This window comes from Entelurus aequoreus, linkage group LG05 (assembly GCF_033978785.1).
Source record: "Entelurus aequoreus isolate RoL-2023_Sb linkage group LG05, RoL_Eaeq_v1.1, whole genome shotgun sequence".
NCBI lineage: Eukaryota > Metazoa > Chordata > Actinopteri > Syngnathiformes > Syngnathidae > Entelurus > Entelurus aequoreus.
The window spans coordinates 21,283,434-21,306,245 of NC_084735.1; the positions used below are offsets into that span (position 1 = coordinate 21,283,434).

The 22,812-nt window shown below is 40.6% G+C and overlaps 1 protein-coding gene across 7 annotated transcripts in view; it reads right to left on the minus strand.

Moving 5' to 3' along the window:
* cica (capicua transcriptional repressor a) overlaps positions 1-22,812 on the minus strand; it is a 124,680-nt gene that overhangs the window by 18,415 nt on the left and 83,453 nt on the right. For 6 of the 7 annotated variants that reach the window (XM_062047380.1, XM_062047383.1, XM_062047382.1 and 3 more), the window contains exons 6-15: positions 18,046-18,151; positions 17,805-17,987; positions 14,185-14,311; positions 8,252-8,424; positions 7,733-7,862; positions 4,899-4,981; positions 4,040-4,808; positions 3,036-3,172; positions 655-800; positions 372-591 (exon numbers count right to left, since the gene is read on the minus strand). In XM_062047380.1, coding sequence (XP_061903364.1) covers positions 372-591; positions 655-800; positions 3,036-3,172; positions 4,040-4,808; positions 4,899-4,981; positions 7,733-7,862; positions 8,252-8,424; positions 14,185-14,311; positions 17,805-17,987; positions 18,046-18,151 — 2,074 coding nt within the window. The remainder of the gene's footprint in view (positions 1-371; positions 592-654; positions 801-3,035; positions 3,173-4,039; positions 4,809-4,898; positions 4,982-7,732; positions 7,863-8,251; positions 8,425-14,184; positions 14,312-17,804; positions 17,988-18,045; positions 18,152-22,812) is intronic. The other variant, XM_062047384.1, reaches the window with a different exon arrangement.

A 22,812-nucleotide genomic window follows, 5' to 3' on the forward strand; every position in this document is an offset into this window, starting at 1 on the left:
ATTATGTTTTTTGTCTTTTTATTACTCAAAAGTGCCAAAAAAAAAGGGTGCGTTCAGCAAATAGCCCCCGAGGCCACACTTTGCCTTCCTGGTGAAATAAGTAAAGCAGTGGTGCTCAAAGTGTCTCTCAGCTGTCTTTTTATTAACACTAATAGAAGAGAAAGGTTGGCTTGCAGGCTTCTGGAGGTTTTCTGCACGCTGTGGTAATGCAAACTCCCTGGGCTTGTGGAAGCGGAGCTACATTCTCACTCAGTCGGTTAATACTTTAATGACCGCCTGTATTTGATTATCGAATAAATGCATGATGCAAGATACACCTCTTTCACTTTTAACATGTACTTCTCTACTGGCTAAGTTTTGGTCTTCCTTACCTGATGACCAGCAGGGGCCGCCACCTTGGCCGTCGGGTTCTGGCAGGTGACGTTTGGAGGCGGACCCACGACGGGCTGAACCAGAGTCTGCCCGGCCGGCGTGATGGCAGTGAAGCCTAAAGTCGCCAGAGGAGATGCCAGGTAGGCAGAACCCGGTGGGGGCGGGGCTTGCTGGGGCATCGCCGTGGTAACACCTGGGCTCGACTGAACGTAGGTAATCCTGGGAGGAGCGAGGCACTTTAATCACGTAGAACCAATGTGAAGTCTTTCAGGTGTTCCTGACCTGGTGGGCGGAGAGGTCAGAATAACGGTGTGTGGGGGTGCGGCGGCACAGGGAGTCATCACCGTCGCCATGGAAACAGGAAAGGGGCTCCCATGTTGCACGGCTGCGGTGTGAACGTTGGACTGGACCACAGGCAGAGGAGCAATCTGAATGCAGGACAACAAATTATCACCATTAATAATATTTTTATGATTTGGACATTATCTTGGACAAGGTTAATTTGTGTATATATATATATATATATATATATATATATATATATATATATATATATATATATATATATATATATATATATATATATATATATATATATATATATATATATATATATATATATATATATGTCTTAATTAGATTATCCAAAAAAAAAAAAATAGTGCTCGATACCGTGGTAGAGCGTAATATGTATGTGTGGGAAAAAAATCACAAGACTATTTCATCTCTACAGGCCTGTTTCATGAGGGGTTTCCTCAATCCTCAGGAGATTTTTCTCAATCTCCTGAGGATTGAGGAAACCCCTCATGAAACAGGCCTGTAGAGATGAAATAGTCTTGTGATTTTTTCCCAACACACACATATATATATATATACACACACATATATATATATATATATATATATATATATATATATATATATACACACACACGGTATGTATTGAAATATTATATATATATATATATATATATATATATATATATATATATATACATATATGTATATATACATACACACAGTATGTATTGAAATATTATATATATATATGTATACATATATATATACACAGATAGATACACATATATATACATATATATATATATATATATATATATATATATGTTTACATATATACAGTATATACACAGATAGATACACATATATGTACATACACATACATACATATACATACATATATGCAGGCCTTGAATTTTAACTTTTTAAGGTCAAGGCAAGTGTTGCCTTAAAGATTACTGATTGTTAAGTAAAGCAGTTCTGAGGTGTGAACGTAATACCATCATGTCATTTGTAATGTCTAATAAAAAGACTATAGATAAACGTTATCCATATATTTATAGACAAATATTAGTTTTTTTAATTCTTTAATAACATCAACTTGTCAGCTTTTTGTCATTACATGATGCCTTTATCTCTATTTTTACATTTTGATAGAGAGAGTTGTTTTTTTTAAAGTGATGTACATTTATATGTACATCTAGATGCTGTATTGGGACAGATCCATAAATATGTTGCATAGGAATTAACTATACACAATTAAACATGAACAAAATGCTGTGTCAAATGATTGATTTTTGAAGTAACACCTTTATGACATAAAAAAAACCCAATTAATGTAAAAACAAACTTGTGTTTACTTTTTGATATAAAAATAAAACACAAAGCAGTTTGGCTAATGAAGATGAAGTCTACCAAACAAGCTTTGTTCTTCTCCAATGCCTCCCTAGTGTTTCAGTACAACAGTTTGGCCAACAAAAAAAACCCGGAGTGATCCCTGTCACATCGAATCAAAAATCTTCACAGCCAGCGTTCAATTCGATGAGATGACAAAACATTTCAGCCAGTTTTGATGTTATTTGAACACTGATACAGTTTGCAATTAAAAAAGGAGGAGTGAACATCCCAGTCAACAAAGTAAAGACTTTATAAACAAGTTGTGATAACGTTCACGACACATCGCCTGCTGCAAAAATCAAATAGTTTTCTCCTTTGCTGTATACTTTTAGTGTGGGGACAAGTGCATCTGTCTCCAACATTTTCCACACCTGTCTCCATCCAAACACAGCAGTGCACTCTTAAACACACAGTGGGAAGCGAGGGAAAAGGATGTTAAACCAAAGCTCCGTTTACTCCGAGGGGAAATCTCTGCAGCAAAGTCGGTGTCGTTGGTCCGCCATAATTATCCAGCCAAACACCGCTAGTGTACATGCACCTGACTTCGTCTTGCCAAAAATGCATTAATAAATGACGGTTTTTCGGTAATTAAAAAAACTAAAACGGTATTACTAACCATCGCAAATGATCATTATACCGTTTGCTGTTACACCCCTCGTCCATTAACAAGTAAAAAGTCAAGGGCAGTCACGGCATGTTCTTGCCGAAAATGTTGGTAAATTTTTTGGCCATTACGGCGAAAGACGAGGGCGGTCGCGGAAAACCGCCGTGGTTGCCGCAGTAAAATTCGAGCCCTGTATATATATATATATATATATATATATATATATATATATATATATATATATATATATATATATATATATATATATATATATATATATATATATATATATATATATAGACATATGTATGTGTGTATATATGTATATATATATGCTGGGTTACATTGTGGTTCTATCTCCCACCTTGTTTCCTGTGGCGGGACCATTTTGCACAGGAAGAGGCGGGGCCACCAAGGAGATGGGAGGATGTGGAGGAGTGGGCCCCGTATTGACTGTTGCCATGGGAACCAGCATCTTGCTCTGCAGCTGGCTTTGAACGGCTGAAAAGAGACAGCAGACTTGAATGGAAGCAAGAAGACAGGTGGGCGGGGGACATCGGCACGGGAAGGGAGGGGGACATTCATGCCTTCACAAACATTGTGCGAGGACGCTTCTGCATCAAGTCACTTAGGCAAGGGTGGGTGGCGCTTTTTCAACAAGAAACTGTCAATCTATGTAAACCCCACGTGTCAAATTTAAAGCCCAGGGACCAAATGTGGCCCTCCTCGCCATTTATTGTGAACCGCCACATAGTTTTAAGTAGTACGCCACATTATTTTATGTGGCTGAAGTCATTTTATGTTGTCCACCATGTAATTTTATGTGATCCGCCACATCATTCAACGTGGCCTGCCACATCAATAATTGTGGCCCGCCACTTCACTTAAAGTGGCTCACTACGTTATCTTACGTGGTCCGCCACATCGTTTTACTTGGTCCGCCAGATTGTTGTATGCAGCCCGTGGCTCTCTACCTCCTTTTACAGGATGATTTATGTGGCCTGCAAAAGCCTGGAAATAATAAAGCACTTTTTAGCTAAATGTATTTGTTTTTTACAGAAAAATGCATTGCATGCAATTGCATATGTTCTACACTTTAATATGATCTGATTATGCAACAAGACGTTCCAAGCATTTTTTTGTGTGTTTATCAAAATAAATACTTAAATATTTGTTTGACACAAGTTATCCACGAATCAAGGAAAAAATATAACAATCCAAATAGGTTGCCAATGTAAATCGTGTAGCAAGGGTATTATAAGTTTATATTCATAAATATTCGCTGTGGCCCTATGAGGGCACGAGTTTGACACCATAAAAATCCAACAGTCCAGTTACTTTTTTAACTCTCAGCCAATCTGGTCTCACCTCTGATTCCGGATGCAGATGTTGATCCCGCCCCCAAGTGCGTGCCATTGGCCAGGGGAGCTTCAGTGGGCACTGAGAACATTTGCTGGTGTGTGAGCTGAGGCGGAGATGGGCTTTGGGCGGGCAGGATGTACTGGACCTGCGCTAGTGGCTTGGGGCAAGCAGGGGGGAAAGCGAGTGGGGAGGTGGTGGTAGCGGGTCTTATGACAGCACGGGGGGGCTGAAGCTTCAAGGGCTGGGAGGGCGTCAAGGAGCCTCCCATAACTAGGCTATTGACCAGGCTGCTCCCCGCCAATATGGGGGGTACACTGACTGGACCAGGGGAGGAAGTTGAGGACAAGTACCCACCCCCTGTGGCGATTGGCGGCTGCTGGCTTCCTCCAATCAGGAGGGTGGCTTTCTTATCTTGAGGCGGGGCGCTGAGGATGATGGCGCCCTCCGCAGGCAGGAGCGCGCTGGCGATGGGTCGCACCACGTTGTTCACCGCAGCAGGGGCGGCTCTGAGGAGCTGGGTCACACCCTGTGGGGTCTGCGTGCCCGCCGCGATGGGCAGGAAGGTGATACCTGCTCCAACCCCAGCCTCACCCCTGATGGAGACTCCCTTACTGCCCTCTTCTCCTGCCTCCTTCTTGATCTTCCTCTCACGCCCTTCATCAGCACCACCTCCTCCTCCTCCTCCCGCGCTCCTTCCAGCTGGAGTAGAGTGGGCGCGAAGGGTGGGAGGCAAGGGCGAGGCGACGGAGGAGCGAGCTCGTGGCTGGAAGCCATGCTGGAGAAAAGGAAAAGATGGAGACGAAAAATAAGCAGTCTCTCCTGCTTTGATTGAGTTAGCACAGTTAGCATGCAGCACGAGGCGTACCTGTCCATCAGCTTCATCTTCATCGCTGTCCGTCACTCTCTCTTTACACTTGAGGTCAATGGAGCCTTCGGGACATGAGTCCTCTGGGGAGAGTGTTTGGATTTTATAAGACACATCTCACAATGCAGCTAGGAATTTTACTTATGTCAGGGTTTTTACAGCTTTCAGCACACCTAATGTAATTAAGTTAAGTTAAAGTTAAAGTACCAATGATTGTCACACACACACTAGGTGTGGTGAAATTTGTCCTCTTCATTTGACCCATCCCCTTGTTCACCCCCTGGGAGGTGAGGGGAGCAGTGGGCAGCAGCGGTGCCGCGCCCGGGAATCATTTTTTGTGATTTAAACCCCAATTCCAACCCTTGATGCTGAGTGCCAAGCAGGGAGGTAATGGGTCCCATTTTTATAGTCTTTAGTATGACTCGGCCGGGGTTTGAACTCACAACCTACCGATCTCAGGGCAGACACTCTAACCACTAGGCCACTGGGTAGGTTATTATTTTTAATGGCCTTTTATATATATATATATATATATATACACACACACACACATACAGTATATACAAATATATATATATATGTATATATATGTGTATACATATATATGTATGTATATATATATGTATATAGTAAGGCTGTGAATCTTTGGGCACCACACAATTCGATTCTAATGATTCTCGATTCAAAATAAATACTTTTTATTAACATTGGGTGCAAGTTCTATGATTAACTACATTCCTCCATAAAATAAACAGCCGTGAAAATCGTCGATATTACGTAAAACGTTTAATAAAGTCAAATACAAATAAGGCAATAAGAGAAGTATCACACAGTTGTTCTTTGTAAAATAAATCTGTACATCAGATATGATCATTTATTTACATCAACAATATGATTTGCCTGAGTGGCTGAACTGGACAGATTGGAAAAAATATATTTTAGATTTTTTTTTAATCAATTAAGAATCGTTACAAATAATCGTGATTCATTCAAAAAAATCTTCTTTTTTTACACCCCTACTATATACCTATATATGTATCATATTACACATATATACATACATACAATCACATAACGTGAAATTTGCTGCATCCCTTTAATGAGCCCATTAAAGGGCCCATTAAAGCTCTTAATGGCTTGTTGAGCCACTCCATCGCTGTAGTAGTGAAAACAAACAAAATGGGACCAGCAAGACGCCAGGAAAGAAGAACAAAAACTAGATTTCCCTGCAAAAATTTAAAGTTTTGACAGGTAAGCAGAGGAGAAGTACTGTAGGGAGACCAGCACTGCACGTAGAGAAAGGGGGCATGGACGCCTGAGCGCCGCTGTAAAAGCAACGGCGCACACTGGAGAAGAATACTCACAAAAACTCAAAGAAACGCCCTGTCAGATATCTAAACATATTTGGGGAGAATTATTGACAATGAGAGTAATCTTTTTTTTTTTTAAATGAATAAAAAACTAAATTGAGTTCCAGCAAAAAGGGAACTTTTCTCAGGCAGGGCAAAACAAGCTTATGTTTGAGTAGTGCTTATTACTACCTACTTGTTGCGTGGCGAAGTTGGTGCCAGCAATCGGAGTGTTGCTGGTTACTGGGGTTCAATTCCCACCTTCTACCTTCCTAGTCACGTCCGTTGTGTCCTTGGGCAAGACACTTCACCCTTTGCCTCCGATGGCTGCTGGTTAGCGCCTTGCATGGCAGCTCCCGCCATCAGTGTGTGAATGTGTGTGTGAATGTGGAAATACTGTCAAAGCGCTTTGAGTACCTTGAAGGTAGAAAAGCGCTATACAAGTATAACCCATTTATCATTTATTTATTTACTTCACTGATTATTATTTTTTAAATGACTAAATACTGGTATCATATGTGTATATAATGTATCTCCTTATGTGTTGTAAAAAAAATAAAAAATAAAAAAAGGCCGATGCTGATTAAAAAAAAAACGGCCAATACGATTTACGCCAAAATGCCAAATATCAGCGTTGATAATCGGCCCGGTTGATAATCCGTCGATCTCTAAATATAACGCATTCAGCGCAGAATAACGCCACCATTTGTTTCGCCCTGTGATTTTATATCGTTTGATGATAATTCCCTAAGAGCGGCCACATTTTAAACACAGTAATCTTTACGTTTGACCAGAGACATTAGGTGCATTTGCACAAAGTATCGGTATCGCCGATACCAGTCTGAATTTCAAATCAGAAAGAAAATTGCACATTGATCGCTACAAAAACATGTGTTCACAGCCAGCTGGATGTTTGCCTGTGAATAAAGACATAGTCAAAAAGGATTTTTTTTTTTTTTTTAAAGAAAAAAGGAGATTTCTGCCCAATGCATTCAACAGTGTGGGAGGAACTAAATCTAAACCAGGTCAAAAAGGAGATTAATTTAGGCAAAATGGACACTGTGGATTAAAAATCATAATATGAACGCGAGAAAGAAGTAAAGTTAAAGTACCAATGATTGTCACACACATACTAGATGTGGTGAAATTTGTCCTCTTCATTTGACCCATCCCCTTGTTCACCACCTGGGAGGTGAGGGGAGCAGTGGGCAGCAGCGGTGGCCGCGCCTGGGAATCATTTTTGGTGATTTAACCCCCAATTCCAACCCTTGATGTTGAGTGCCAAGCAGGGAGGTAATGGGTCCCATTTTTATAGTCTTTGGTATGACTTGGCCCCGGGGTTTGAACTCACAACCTCCCAGTCTCAGGGCGGACACTCTAACCACAAGGCCACTGAATAGGTAGGGAGGCTTTGGAATTGTCTCTAAACTTTTCAGCGACCCAAAACGTGGACTTCATTTGGACTTGCTGGACATGAGCACTCACCCATGACATCATCGTCCCCCTCCTCCTCACAGATAACCATGCGCTCCTCGTCGCTGGTGACGTCCTCGCCGGCGCCCAGGTGTGAGGGGTGCAGCAGCGGCCGGGTCCGTAAAAAGCTGGGCCCGCCCTCCTGACGCGGGGCAAAAAGACTTTCTGTGTATGATGGTATACCAGAATAGTACACACACGCAGTAGTGCTTACAGCATGAAAGTGTCTGACACCTTCAAAGGCATTAAAAAGCCCAAAGTGAGACGTTGCAAGTTGGAGGTTGAGATCCCCGAGAGATTTCTGCCTCAACCATTCTCACACAAAGAGTTTTTTTGTGGTGTGAAGGACACACACACACACACACACACACACACACACACGCACGCACGCACGCACGCACGCACACACACACACACACACACCGAGACGGTGTGTGCTTGTGTTGCTTTGTTCTCTGGAAAACATAATCACACATACATTCTCCAGAGTGCGCCGGCTGCCTTGGAGCTGCAGACATAATCATCCTTTACCTTCTCGTGGTCTCTCTTGTGCTCCCGCTGCTCTAGGGTGTGCATGGCACTCTGGGAGAAAGCTCTGGGACGGGGATGCTGCCCGCCAAACGGCCCCCCTTGGAGGTCTGCACCGCCCGTCCATCCCGCGCTTCCCAGCTTAGCCTCCAGCGCCTGAGACTCCAAATGAGCGTCTGGGGAGAAGAAAAGGCGTCTGAGCCAATATGGCGGATCATTTGAGCAGAGTAAATGCACTACGTCAGGTCGCAATGTACGCGCTGAACAAGTAACTTTGAGTTATATCAACATATATACACCTCATTTTATTACAATATGTGGAGGGCCATTAAAAAACACCTCAGGAGTGTTGGGTCACAGCTCCTAATCAATGATTGGATGGAGGTTGGAGAGTCCTGGAACTTTAATCTTAGCAAGACAATTTGGACAATAGTACAAGTATGTGGGAACACTTTAAAGAAAACTCTTTTTACGTACTAAAGATGTCCCGATCCGATAGCAGCAAAAAAAACAAGTATCAGAAGATATGGGCTTGCATCAAGAATGTCCGATCTTTCCTTGTGCAAAGCTGGACAGCCAGGTAAACACCTAGAAAATGTCCTCCAATAAACACACAATTTCTAGTCAAGTCATTTACAAAACATGCAAGGCTAATGGCTACTAGGAGCTAGCAGCTACACAACAGCTAAGCAAACAATAGCACACAAGCGAGACGTATGTAAGAAGTGTATGGCGTCACATTAGTGCCAAAAATCCAAGCGCATAAAAACTGTTATCGCGCGCTGATTCTCCACTTTGTGCGCGCGCGCGACACCCTTTTGCGCGCGCATGGTGCCTTTGTGCGTGCGGCGCCTTTTTGCGTGCGCGCGGTGCCTTTCTGCGCGCGTGCGGTGTCTTTCTGCGCGCGCGCCGTCTCGGTCTGTGCGCTGTCATGTTTCATTTTGGTACTTTGGGGGCGGGCATGCTTAGACGGCCCCTTCTTTCTGATTGGCTTTGAGCATTTTTCATATGAGCCAATCAGAAGCGTAGCAGGGCGGGTCATCGTCAATATGTATCAAGATTTACGGAGGAAGAAGTGGATAAAAAAATGTTGGCTGAAAAAGAGGTAAGTTGAGGGACACATATTTACATTATTGAACTGGTTTGGAGTGATTGTAAGGGTTTACTGACTTGTTAGAAGAATGGAGGCTCCACTGCTATCTTAGTTGAAAACATTAAATGCACTGCACATGAGTTAATAAAAAAAGCACCTGGACTTGCTAGTTCACACAGCATCCCTGCTGTGTTGTTTCGCTTGTTGCTTGTTTTATTACTTTTCTTCTCATCATAGTCCTAATACTTGTCAAGTATCCCGTTTTGGCCGGAAACATCCTGTATTTTACACCTCTTTCCTAGCCTGACTAGCCAGCTCATCTCTTTTGCATTCTGTTCGATTGCATTACAAAATTTGAATGTAAATGAAAAATCGTGTGGGCTGGTATGTTTTATTTATTTTATTTTATTAACACTGGTATGTTTTATTTGTTGACCTTCAAATTAAATGTGCTGTGACATGACATGTCATCGGTCTTACACATTTTGGTTATATACTGTACTTCTGTATTCTATAGTAACCAATTTGCATCTTCCTTTTCTAAACAGAAATGCTGGCAGGGATGGAGAGGAGTTTTTTTGAGGGGGGCATTGACGGCAAAGTACCAAAGTACTCAATGACCGACTTTGAAAAATACAACTTCAAGTAGGTTGTAAAAAAAGGCAGATGAAGTGAAACTATATCAATGCTTTTCTTTACACTCTCTCATGCATACAGATACTCATGTTATGAGAAGCATACTGTTTCAAAAATATTAACATTAATTGTTGTTATTTTAAACATCTTTCAGATTACATTGCTCGAATTCAAAAACCACTTTACTACACAATTATTAGGCCCAATGTGCAGGATTATTGTATTAGTATTAGTTATTTTTATGTTTTATCATATCTTAGCTTATTTTTATGTTTTATCATATCTTAGCCTATTTTTATATGGTCTTATTATATTTATATTTCATATTGTAGTTTATTGTTATGTTTGATTATATCTCATCTTATTTCATATTATTTTTGGACTTTTACCTGATGTGTATTTTAATTATTTTTAATTCATTTATTTTATCATCTAGTGTTTCCTCAAAGAGCCCTCTGGATCTTTACGTCCAGAGGGTTCCTGTGCTTGGCTCTTCTCGCTGGAGCCTCTGTATCCATGCATGTGCCATTGTCATTGTGTTGTTATTATTATTATTGTTGTTGTTTGTTTATTTTTATGTACATGTTTGACTGTCTTCATGGGATGTGGGCGTTATTTCTCATTTTGTTTTTAACTATGTAAAGCACTTTGAGCTGCATTTTAAATGTATGAAAAGTGCCTTATAAATAAAAATGTATTATTATTAGTAGTAGTAATAGTACCCTTACAATCACTCCAAACCAGTTCAATAATGTAAATAACTGTGTCCCTCAACTTACCTCTTTTTCAGCCAACATTTTTTTATCCACTTCTTCCTCCGTAAATCTTGATACATATTGACGATGACCCGCCCTGCTATACTTCTGATTGGCTCATATGAAAAACACTCAGAGCCAATCAGAAAGAAGGGGCCGTCTAAGCATGCCCGCCCCCAAAGTACCAAAACGAAACATGACAGCGCGAGGAGAGATCCCAGGAGTACACAGAGAGCGCACAGACCGAGACGGCGCACGCACAGACCGAGACGGCGCCCGCGCAGATAGGCACCACGCGCGCGCAAAAGCGTGGCGCGCGCTGCGCGCACGAAGTGGAGAAACAGCGCGCGATAACAGTTTTTATGCGCTTGGATTTTTGGCACTAATGTGACGCCATAGAAGTGTCCTTCATTGAACAATTGGACATCTTTGTGGAGGGGGGCGTGGTCTGCGGGCCTGCCGCGGAGCGGGGTGTTTAAGGACCGGCCTCGAAGCACAGCTGGCAGGTGATTGGATTATCCAGCTGGGGCTGATCATCCAATCACTTGCCATGCTTATTAGCAGCAGCCGGACCGAGACCCAGTTGTTGGAGTTGGAGTTGGAGTTACTGAGCGGACGCGCACTGGACATTGAGAGACTGAAAAGTCACAGAGCAGAAACGGGAAAGTTGGGGGTGTTTTTCGTAGCGTGTGTGCGCTGCCGAATAAAAAGACATTGCTAACACCAGACATCCGGACTAGTGTGAAGCTTTGTCAGCGTCAGGAGAACCCACTAGGGAGAGAGACTTCCACAATCTTGTCAATATAAACAAGTATTAAATCATTATAATTGCATGTTACTTACACACACAAAGTCTCCAAGGCAGAAGCATATTAGAAAGTATCCAGTAACAAAGGTGTCCACATCATTCAACTTACTGCCTCGTAAGCTTAAGTTAATGAATTGTTGTGGCCACGAGGTGTTGCAAAAAACAATTACCACTTCACTTTAACTTAAAGACAGTGGTATAAGTCCATTTCAGACAGTTAGTAATAAATAGGTTAGTATTTCTTATTTTAGTATTTATTTTAGTTAATCAAACCTTTTCTAACATTCCTCACTACAAAATAATAAAACTATGTACAATTTGTAGGGATATGTACCGAATTCGGTAAATTTTTAGCACTGACCGAATCTCGCCGGTCCTACCAGGCACCGACTTCCGTAAAGTCCAACAACATCATGTTACGGTACCAGGGTTGCGCGTGACGTCACGCCCGGCTGCCGACTCACTTGGCGATCACCCCAACAGCACTGAGAACGTACCCAGCCAAATGACCTCTCGCTAATGTTGCAATTTTGAATGCCAACAAAAACTCTGACTCAAAAAACTATCCAACGTTAGTAAAGTCTGGTGTTACTTTTTCAAAATTGCACTAGCTTGACGATACCATACATTGGCTTTAATATTGACATGCTATTGATTAGCATTAGTGATTTTACATGGCGATCTCAACACCTTATTTGTCAATGAAAACTACAACCAAGATGCACGTTACAATCAAACAGGTGGTGCGTAATAAGTACAATTCTTACAGTATTACCACATTTAGGGCGCAACAATAAATAAAAAAACACACCATAACCTAGTATGACATCTAACGTCTTTGACATTTTATTGAAACTTATTGCAAATGATAATATGATGATAATAAAACAAGATATAACAACTAGACAGAAATAATCATAATAAGCTATTTTTTAAATGATGCAATAAAAAAAAGATTTTTATTATCAAATACAATTAATTTATTAACACACACAAAATCACCAAAAATTGGTACCGTTGGGTACTGGTATCGATTCCCAGTTACCGGGAATTAGTACCGTATCAGTAAAATGTAGGGATGATGTTTGATAAGAAATTATCGAGTTCGAGCCTATTATCGAATCTTCTTATCGAACCGATTCCTTATCGAGTCCAGATAGGTTGTTGTATATGGAAAAAAACACAATATTTGGTTTAACAAAAGCTCACTTTTATTATATAAGGAAAAAAAATTAATCTAATAAATAAATAAATATTGACTGTTACCCCCCTAAAAAAATAAAATAAAAAACAAATATTGACTGTTGTTACCCAAAGTATATTAAGTGGGATTTTTCAGAAAAACAAATACAGTATATACAGTAACACAAAAACAACTTGTTTCTGTGATCACTATAGGTGTATCAATCAATCAATGTTTATTTATATAGCCCTAAATCACAAGTGTCTCAAAGGGCTGTACAAGCCACAACGACATCCTCGGTACATAGTGTTAAATAAAATCAGTCCCTTGGGCACACAACTGAAAATAATACAGCTCTCCAAAAAGTGTACTTCTGCTATTTGACCTAACTGTTTGTTATGATGCTTTGACATTTTTGCACTTTATTTCTTTATTGAAAAAAAATTCTATGAAGAGAAAAGTTGTTTGCAAATGTGGTTACAATGCTAAAAAAAGAAAGGTTAAAGCTAAAAAAAGAAATACACTTTATTGAGTTAACATTATTTCTTTATAGGGGGAAAGATGTGATGTTATGAGCTAGGAATATAACAACTACACTACCCAGCATGCAACGGGAGTGACGCACATGCGCGGTAGCCCCGAAAAGTGTTGTTGCATGTCGTCACCCAGCAGCTAAGAATGAGGTTATGAGCACGCTGTGAAAGTAAACGTCAAGAACTCAGCCAACACGCCTCGTCTGCATTATTTATAATTAGACAGACAACACATATACAGTGTGATTTTGTTTTGTTTACAAGGAAAGAAAAACAAAAGTTAAAAAAGGGAGATGTCATATATGTTGTATGTGCTGCGGTTGCTTTAAGAACGTTGCGACAGCTGCCGTAAAGGAGGTGCTTTGCTAGCCTGGTTGCTATGTTTCCGGCTGGTCGTAAAAGTGTTCGTCATGTGTTTGTACCCTGCTCAAATCTCTCAGTAAAGTTTGGTTTATACCTTTTGTTTTGAACTTTATTACACCTTGGAGCGATTTTTCCGGTGCATTGTTTTTCCTGCTTTCCCTATCTGCGCCTAATGACTGAGCTACATGACGTCATTTCTTGTGATGTCACACGGAGCATTTCTGGTCGGGACAGATTCGTTCCGAGGGATTCGAATAAAGAACCAACTCTTTTTCTTTACTATAGTGGTCTCGATAACGGGTACAGGTTCTCAAAGAGGGATTCGAGTCCGAGGACTCGGTTCTTTTCTTATCGAACAACCGGGAAAACCGGTTTCGAGTATCATCCCTAGTAAAATGTAAATGGTACCCATCTCTAATGATTTATGCTGATATGGTATCAACCCGATATCGGTATTGAATCGGAAGAAATACAAGTTGTCTCGGGACACCCCTATTACTCATTATACTTTGTCCTTATAAGTCATGAACATTATCATGTCATGGCCACACACACACGCACACACCTATACTTTCGGACATGCTCCTCTCCCGCGGCTCTTTGAGGGCCCCCCGGCCATCAGACAGAGACTTCCTCCTGTCCTTGTTGCACCACTTCCAGTCCGGGTGAGCTCGGAAGTGGGCCTCCTTCACCTGGAGGCAGACGGTCACATGATCACACAGACACGACTGACTTATAGGGCTGCACAGTTAATCAAACTTTGATTTTGATTATGGCTTCTCATGATTATGAAAACATAATAATGGGGAAAAAACGATGAATGTGCACGCAAATTCCTGAGCTTGTAATGGTGAAATGGATAAGTGAGCAAATGAGTGGAAAAAAGAGCATGTCCATTAGAAGTTTGGGACGTCACCATGATTGCTACTTTTTATTTGACACAGCGCTAATATGCCGAGTCAATTACCGTTAAATCCAACAAAAAAATAAGACATTTCCGCAATCACGTAACCGCGGACCGCGTCACATAATTGGCCAATAAAACAGAATCCGCTGTTCGGCGTGGAATATCAGTGAAATTGACATAAATGTGAGTGAAATTGTGAGGAGAAGGAAAAATAATGATGCTCATTCATCCCTGACGCACTCAACCACCCTGTCCTCAACTGAACAATGTCGATACGGCCATTTGAAGCAGTGACTTAAAGCTAGCAAGAACAATCCATACACTTACAACACATCTTATCTGCTTGTGTTGTTGTGAACGACAGCAATCGCAACTTCAGAGGCTCTCTTTGTTTACAGCCTCAAACTGTCTCCTTACTCGTCAAGCTGAGAACAGCATAGCACACTTCCTCTTTTCACAGTAATAGCACCGTCTGGTCTGATTACACTAACAAAATAAAGGTTTCAAAAACATACCTTACACAAGCATATGTGCAACAATGTGCAAAGTTAAGACAAAATAATGAATAAAAATTAAAAAAAATATACTCAAGACCTGCTGTGACATCAACACATTGTTTTGTTCATGTAAATATTGTTTTATACCATATTGTGGGCAGATTCCAAACTGCAATGCAGTTGTTGTTGTATTTCCATTTTTCGGCATTATTCGATATTTTGATTGATGTCAGCCATTGTGGGCCAAAGTGTTTTTTATTTTATTTTATTTTTTACTTCCTCTTATAACACAGTATCTACTGAAATTTTTAATGTACAAAATATCATTGTTTAGCAAAATGTACCATGTGTATGTTCATTGTACAGGTTGCTATTCACTCATTTTGAAGCGTTTTTTTTCATTTTTTTTGTATGTTTCATGATTTAAATTCAAATTAAAGTACAAACATATGAGTTGGGAAATTGTGTTAGATGTAAATATCAACGGAATACAATGATTTGCAAATCATTTTCAGCCCATATTCAGTTGAATATGCTACAAAGACAACATATTTGATGTTCAAACTGATAAACTTTTTTTTTTTGCAAATAATCATTAACTTTAGAATTTGATGTCAGCAACACGTGACAAAGAAGTTGGGAAAGGTGGCAATAAATACTCATAAAGTTGAGGAATGCTCATCAAATACTTATTTGGAACATCCCACAGGTGAACAGGCAAATTGGGAACAGGTGGGTGCCATGATTGGGTATAAAAGTAGATTCCATGAAATGCTCAGTCATTCACCAACAAGGATGGGGCGAGGGTCACCACTTTGTCAACAAATGCGTGAGCAAATTTTTGAACAGTTTAAGAAAAACCTTTCTCAACCAGCTATTGCAAGGAATTTAGGGATTTCACCATCTACGGTGCGTAATATCATCAAAGGGTTCAGAGAATCTGGAGAAATCACTGCACGTAAGCAGCTAAGCCCGTGACCTTGGATCCCTCAGGCTGTACTGCATCATCAAGTGACATCAGTGTGTAAAGGATATCACCACATGGGCTCAGGAACACTTCAGAAACCCACTGTCAGTAACTACAGTTGGTCGCTACATCTGTAAGTGCAAGTTATAACTCTCCTATGCAAGGCGAAAACCGTTTATTAACAACACCCAGAAACGCCGTCGGCTTCGCTGGGCCTGAGCTCATCTAAGATGGACTGATACAAAGTGGAAAAGTGTTCTGTGGTCTGACGAGTCCACATTTCAAATTGTTTTTGGAAACTGTGGCCGTCGTGTTCCCTGGACCAAAGAGGAAAAGAACCATCCGGATTGTTGTAGGCGCAAAGTTGAAAAGCCAGCATCTGTGATGGTATGGGGTTGTATTAGTGCCCAAGACATGGGTAACTTACACATCTGTGAAGGCGCCATTAATGCTGAAAGGTACATACAGGTTTTGGAGCAACATATGTTGCCATCCAAGCAACGTTACCATGGACGCCCCTGCTTATTTCAGCAAGACAATGCCAAGCCACGTGTTACATCAACGTGGCTTCATAGTAAAAGAGTGCGGGTACTAGACTGGCCTGCCTGTAGTCCAGACCTGTCTCCCATTGAAAATGTGTGGCGCATTATGAAGCCTAAAATACCACAACGGAGACTCCCGGACTGTTGAACAACTTAAGCTGTACATCAAGCAAGAATGGGAAAGAATTCCACCTGAAAACCTTCAAAAATGTGTCTCCTCAGTTCCCAAACGTTTACTGAGTGTTGTTAAATGGAAAGGCCATGTAACACAGTGTTGAACATGCCCGTTCCCAACTCCTCTGGCACGTGTTGCAGCCATAAAATTCTAAGTTAATTATTATTTGCAAAAAGTAAATAAAGTTTATGAGTTTGAACATCAAATATCTTGTCTTTGTAGTGCATTCAATTGAATATTGGCTGAAAAAGATTTGCAAATCATTGTATTTCGTTTATATTTACATCTAACACAATTTCCCAACTCATATGGAAACGGGGTTTGTATACCAATGCTAAAATACTTGTCTCAAATGTTAGGTATAAGTATTAATGTCAATTTGTGAGAGAGATTCTGTTTCCAGAATGAATGTAAATACATTTACAAGAAAAAACAGCTGCATAAGATTTTCATATTTTTAGTAATTCCTATTTTTATACATTTATGGCTCTAAAAATAACCGCCAGGATATTTTGCGGAGAACTTTTAACATAATGTCCACAATGGCATTGTCCATGCAAAAATGCAAAAAAAAAAGAGTAGTGCACAGACATGGGAACGAAAATCTCTTTCTAGTCACTTTTTCCTGGTTCACCTTATGGCCTAATAAAGCATTTGATACATTTACAAAATTATTATGACCTAAAATACTGGTCAAAATTGTCCAAAGATGTATTGCACCAAAAAAATTGAGAATTTTTGCATTTAATTACCAAACATTTCATACAATTTTATTTGACACAAAAAGTAAAAAGCAAAACGGAAAAGTTGAATTCTATTTTATTTTATGTATTTTACTTGTTGTGGTTTATTCGTTACTAATTTTTTTCTTTTTTCTTTTCTAGAATACAGTTGAGTTTTGGCGGTAGACTAAATAGTCATGTTTTCTAAATAGTCATGTTTTCAAATTTGTTTACAATATCAATCAAAAATAATTGTGATTATTATTTTTGCCATAATCGTCCAGCCCCACGAACTAACACTCCTTTGGGTTGAACTGGCTAAAAGAGTCCCATGAAAAACGTGGAAATAAATGAAAAACAAAGATGGAGTCACACCTGGAAGGCTAAGTCGTGGTACTGCTGTTTCTCGTTGGGTCCCAGGGCGTACCACCACTCCCCCAGGATCTTGCTGACCGTCCTGTTGTCCTGGTTTGGATGTCGCTGGTGTACCAGGGCTCTGTGGCGCTTGCTGAAGATCATGAAGGCGTTCATGGGACGACGGATGTGGTCTTTCTCCCTCTGGGGGCGGTGGGAGAAGGTGAACTTGGGATTTTGTACCTTTTCATGCGGGACTTACCTTCCTGTCTCCGTCCTTGGGCAGGGCGCTGAGGGACTGCGTGCGTCTCTTCACGGGGCCAGACGAGGGTGCCGGATCATTGGCGGCCGCCACACCAGGAGAGAAGCTGTAGTGCAAAATCACTTTGGTTAGAGCACAGGTGTCATTAAGATCTGGCCCGCCACAACATTTTACGTGGCCCGCAAAAACATGGAAATAATATGCGTCAATAAATCTTTTCTAACCAAAATCTATTCGTTTTTTCCGTTTAGACAGAAAAAATACATGTACTGCATGCAATTGCATATCATTTGTAACAAATAGGATATTATTGTCATGATCCGTTGCCCGGATCATGTTTTGTTTACTTAGTTTGACTGCCTCAGTTCTGTTTTCCGCACCCCTGGGTTTGTGTTTTGGTTACCTTGGGTGCTGATTAGTTTCACTTGCCTCTGATTAGTGTTCGGGATGCTCACCTGTTTCCAGGCACTAATCAGAGAGCTACTCATTCCTGTTTTTCGCCACACTCGGTCTGGCTGTTTTGTTTGCTCCGTTACGTTGATTATTTCTATGATTCTTGATTCCTGTTCATGTGCTAAGCTTCGCCATAGCTCCCATGCTATCGACATGCTTTTCTGTATTTTTCATGATTTATGGACAATAAATCATTTTCTTGCCTGCACCTTGCCTCCGGAGTTCCGTCTGCATCTTGGGAGAACGATCCGGTGCAGTAAAATGCGACCACGACGTAACAATTATCATACATTTATTTTCTTAAAATGAAAATAAATACTCAAATGTCTGATTGACTTATGTATAAATCTAATAATAATGTTGTTCATTTTAATAATACAATTTTATTCACATTTGGAGGAATTTTTAGTAATAAAGAACTGTTAGTTTTGTATTTTGTAATATTGTAACAAATATTATATCAACATACATTACAAACTTTTCTGTTCAAACAAAAAATAAATATCTGATTGACTTATGATTTCAAAGCAAGTTATCCATAAAATGACAAATGATTTTAGAGTAAAATCAGTTGCCACAATTTTTTTTAAATGTACTATTTTAAATTAAATTAAATTTTAGTATTTACAGTAATACACCTAAAAACAACAACCATTGCTTTCACGATAAAAAAAACTGTCCCCTTTGTCGCCACAATTTTACTTAAAAAATTTGTGTAATCGCTTTTATATTTACAGTAACAGACTGTAAAAACAACAACAACAACCACATATTTTACAGTAAAAAAATGTCCGCTCTGTCGTCCAGAATTTTTACTTGAAAAAACAGTGGTACCATTTTTCCATTTACAGTAATATCCTCAAAAAAATTATGAATTGTACAATAAAATTATGGCGACTGAGCTGCCAGTCTACATCTTATGTAAAAAAAAATATATAATGATCAAATGCATTTGCAAATGTATAATAATATAATGAGGTGAATCCTTATACTTTTATAAAGTTAAAAAGTTAAAGTACCAATGATTGTCACACACAAACACGAGGTGTGGCGAAATTATTCTCTGCATTTGACCCATCACCCTTGATCACCCCCTGGGAGGTGAGGGGAGCAGTGAGCAGTAGCGGTGGCCGCGCCCAGGAATCATTTTTGGTGATTTAGCCCCCAATTCCAACCCTTGATGCTGAGTGCCAAGCAGAGAGGTTTGATTGATTGATTAAGACTTTTATTAGTAGGTTGCACAGTGAAGTACATATTCCGTACAATTGACCACTAAATGGTAACACCCGAATAAGTTTTTCAACTTGTTTAAGTCGGGGTCCACTTAAATTGATTCATGATACAGATATATACTATCATATATACTATCATCATAATACAGTCATCACACAAGATAATCACAATGAATTATTTACATTATTTACAATCAGGGGTGTGGAGGGGGGGGGGGTAGGATATGGACATCAAGTAGGGGACATAGAGAGAGAGAGAGAGAGAGAGAGAGAGAGAGAGAGAGAGAGAAAGAGAGAGAGAGAGAGAGAGAGATCAGAAGGCATAAGAAAAAGTATCTGCATTTGATTGTTTACATTTGATTATTAGCAATCCGGGGAGGGTGTTAGTTTAGGGTTGTAGCTGCCTGGAGGTGAACTTTTATTGCGGTTTTGAAGGAGGATAGAGATGCCCTTTCTTTTATACCTGTTGGGAGCACATTCCACATTGATGTGGCATAGAAAGAGAATGAGTTAAGACCTTTGTTAGTTCGGAATCTGGGTTTAACGTGGTTAGTGGAGCTCCCCCTGGTGTTGTGGTTATGGCGGTCATTTACGTTAAGGAAGTAGTTTGACATGTACTTCGGTATCAGGGAGGTGTAGCGGATTTTATAGACTAGGCTCAGTGCAAGTTGTTTAACCCTGTCCTCCACCTTGAGCCAGCCCACTTTAGAGAAGTGGGTAGGAGTGAGGTGGGATCTGGGGTGGAGGTCTAGCAGTAACCTGACTAGCTTGTTCTGAGATGTTTGGAGTTTAGATTTGAGGGTTTTGGAGGTGCTAGGGTACCAGGAGGTGCATGCGTAATCTAAAAAGGTTTGAACGAGAGTTCCCGCCAGAATCCTCAAGGTGCTTTTGTTGACCAGAGAGGAGATTCTGTAGAGAAATCTCGCTCGTTGGTTAACCTTTTTGATTACCTTGGTTGCCATTTTATCACAGGAAAGGTTAGCCTCTAGAATGGAACCTAGGTAGGTGACCTCACCTTTCCTGGTGATAACAATGTCACCCACTTTTATGGTGAAGTCATTGACTTTCTTGAGGTTGATGTGGGACCCAAACAGGATGGATTCTGTTTTACCCAAGTGTATGGATAGCTTGTTGTCAGCGAGCCAGGTGCAAGTTCTACAGGTAATGGGTCCCATTTTTATAGTCTTTGGTATGACATGGCCGGGGTTTGAATTCACAACCTACCGATCTCAGGGCGGACACTCTAACCATACTTTTATGATTCCCTATTACTCGGATGCAGAAGACTAAGCAGACACCACATTAGGTACCCCTAAACAATTAAAACACCTGTGGTTGCAGATGTACCTAATGTTGTGTCTGCGGTCGTGGTACGTCAACACATGAACAACATGTTCAATACTGTATGCTAATGATAAGCAGTGCAAATAGTTGACTTTGTGTATCCCTGTTAACTCGCTGCCAAGAGCCAGAAGGCTTTCTTTTAGTCGGCGGCGGCCTTTGGAGAGCGCGGCGACCCTGAGATATTTCTTTAGAAAACAAAAGCGGCGCACTACGAGCCAGACAGGCTGTCTGAGTCAGCGTGAAAGAGCACAAACAGGGCCAGACGATGAAGAGCGCAATGAGTGAGCAGAGGCTATACGACGGTTTCAGACTACACGCCACATGGCGCCGTTTTAGTGGATTTTACAACACGGTGTGAGCGTAGCATCCTTGTAGGAAGTGGACGTGGCACTCGCAAACACAAGTTTCATGAAGCTACACTACGGACTGAGACAAACACTGCTGCTTTTCCTCTCATTTGTGCACTTTTCACATGAGAGAATAGGAATGATCTGTTCCAGGGTCAAGCTGTTACTATCATAAAACCTGTATTAACATTGTTAACTGTCAAGTGCAAAAAAAAGTTAGTGGGATAGGGGTGTAACGGTACGTGTATTTGTATTGAACCGTTTCGGTACGGGGGTTTTGGTTCGGAGGTGTACCGAACGAGTTTCCACACGGACATATTAAGTAGCACACCGCACGTTGTGTAAACAATGCACACCGAGGCACAACACACGGCATGCTAGCAACGACCGGGCTACGACAACATATAAAAGCCAGATCTGGAAGACCCTCTTGCCTCGTTAAGATCTCCCGTTTGGGAACACTTTGGCTGCGCGGTGTGATACAACAACGGAGGACGGAGGTTTGCCGACATTGTTCAGCAGCTGTAAGGCATGCTTCTGCCAACACGTCAAACATGCTAACCCATTTGAAGCGTCACCACCCCCAAGTGAACATCGCTCCAACAAAGATAAAGACGAGCAAACAGCTCCCACCGCATTCAAGCAGCCTCTCCTCGGCGAGTCAGGCAGGGCTAAAGCAATAACAAATGTTTTTATAGCAGCAGATTTAAGACCATATTGTTTTAAAAAATAGATTTTGACCCACTTCTATGGTGGAAGAACAATGAGCCCATATATCCTCTTACTGCCAAGTTAGCCAGGCTGGGGGGGGAGAAGAAAAGTTCATCTGAGGCTGAGTTGACTTGAAACTGTTTAATGTTGCCCTTTTTATATGTAGAAGAAAAGTTTTGTCATTTTATTTAATCTGAGCAACAACTTGAGGCAGTTTAATGTTGATTAACGTGGACCCCGACTTAAACAAGTCGAAAAACTTATTGGGGTGTTACCATTTAGTGGTCAATTGTACGGAATATGTACTGTACTGTGCAATCTACTAATAAAAGTCTCAATCAATCAATCAATCAATCAAAAAAAGCACTTTATATGTAGAAAGGTTTTGTTAAGAAACCATTCTGAGCCTTATCTTATTTAGTTTTTATTTTATATACGTTGACCACATTAACCCTGGCAATGGACCTTGTATGTTATGCCATTGTTTACAAATTTGGTAAATAAATAACCAAAAAAAATGTATTTTGTTGTTTTTTTACTGTACCGAAAATTAACCGAATCGTGACCTCTAAACCGAGGTACGTACTGAACCGAAATTTTTGTGTACCGTTACACCCCTAGGGAATGGGTACAACTTGGTTCTTTTATAGGTACCGACCTAACTCTGTCTGCATTATCAG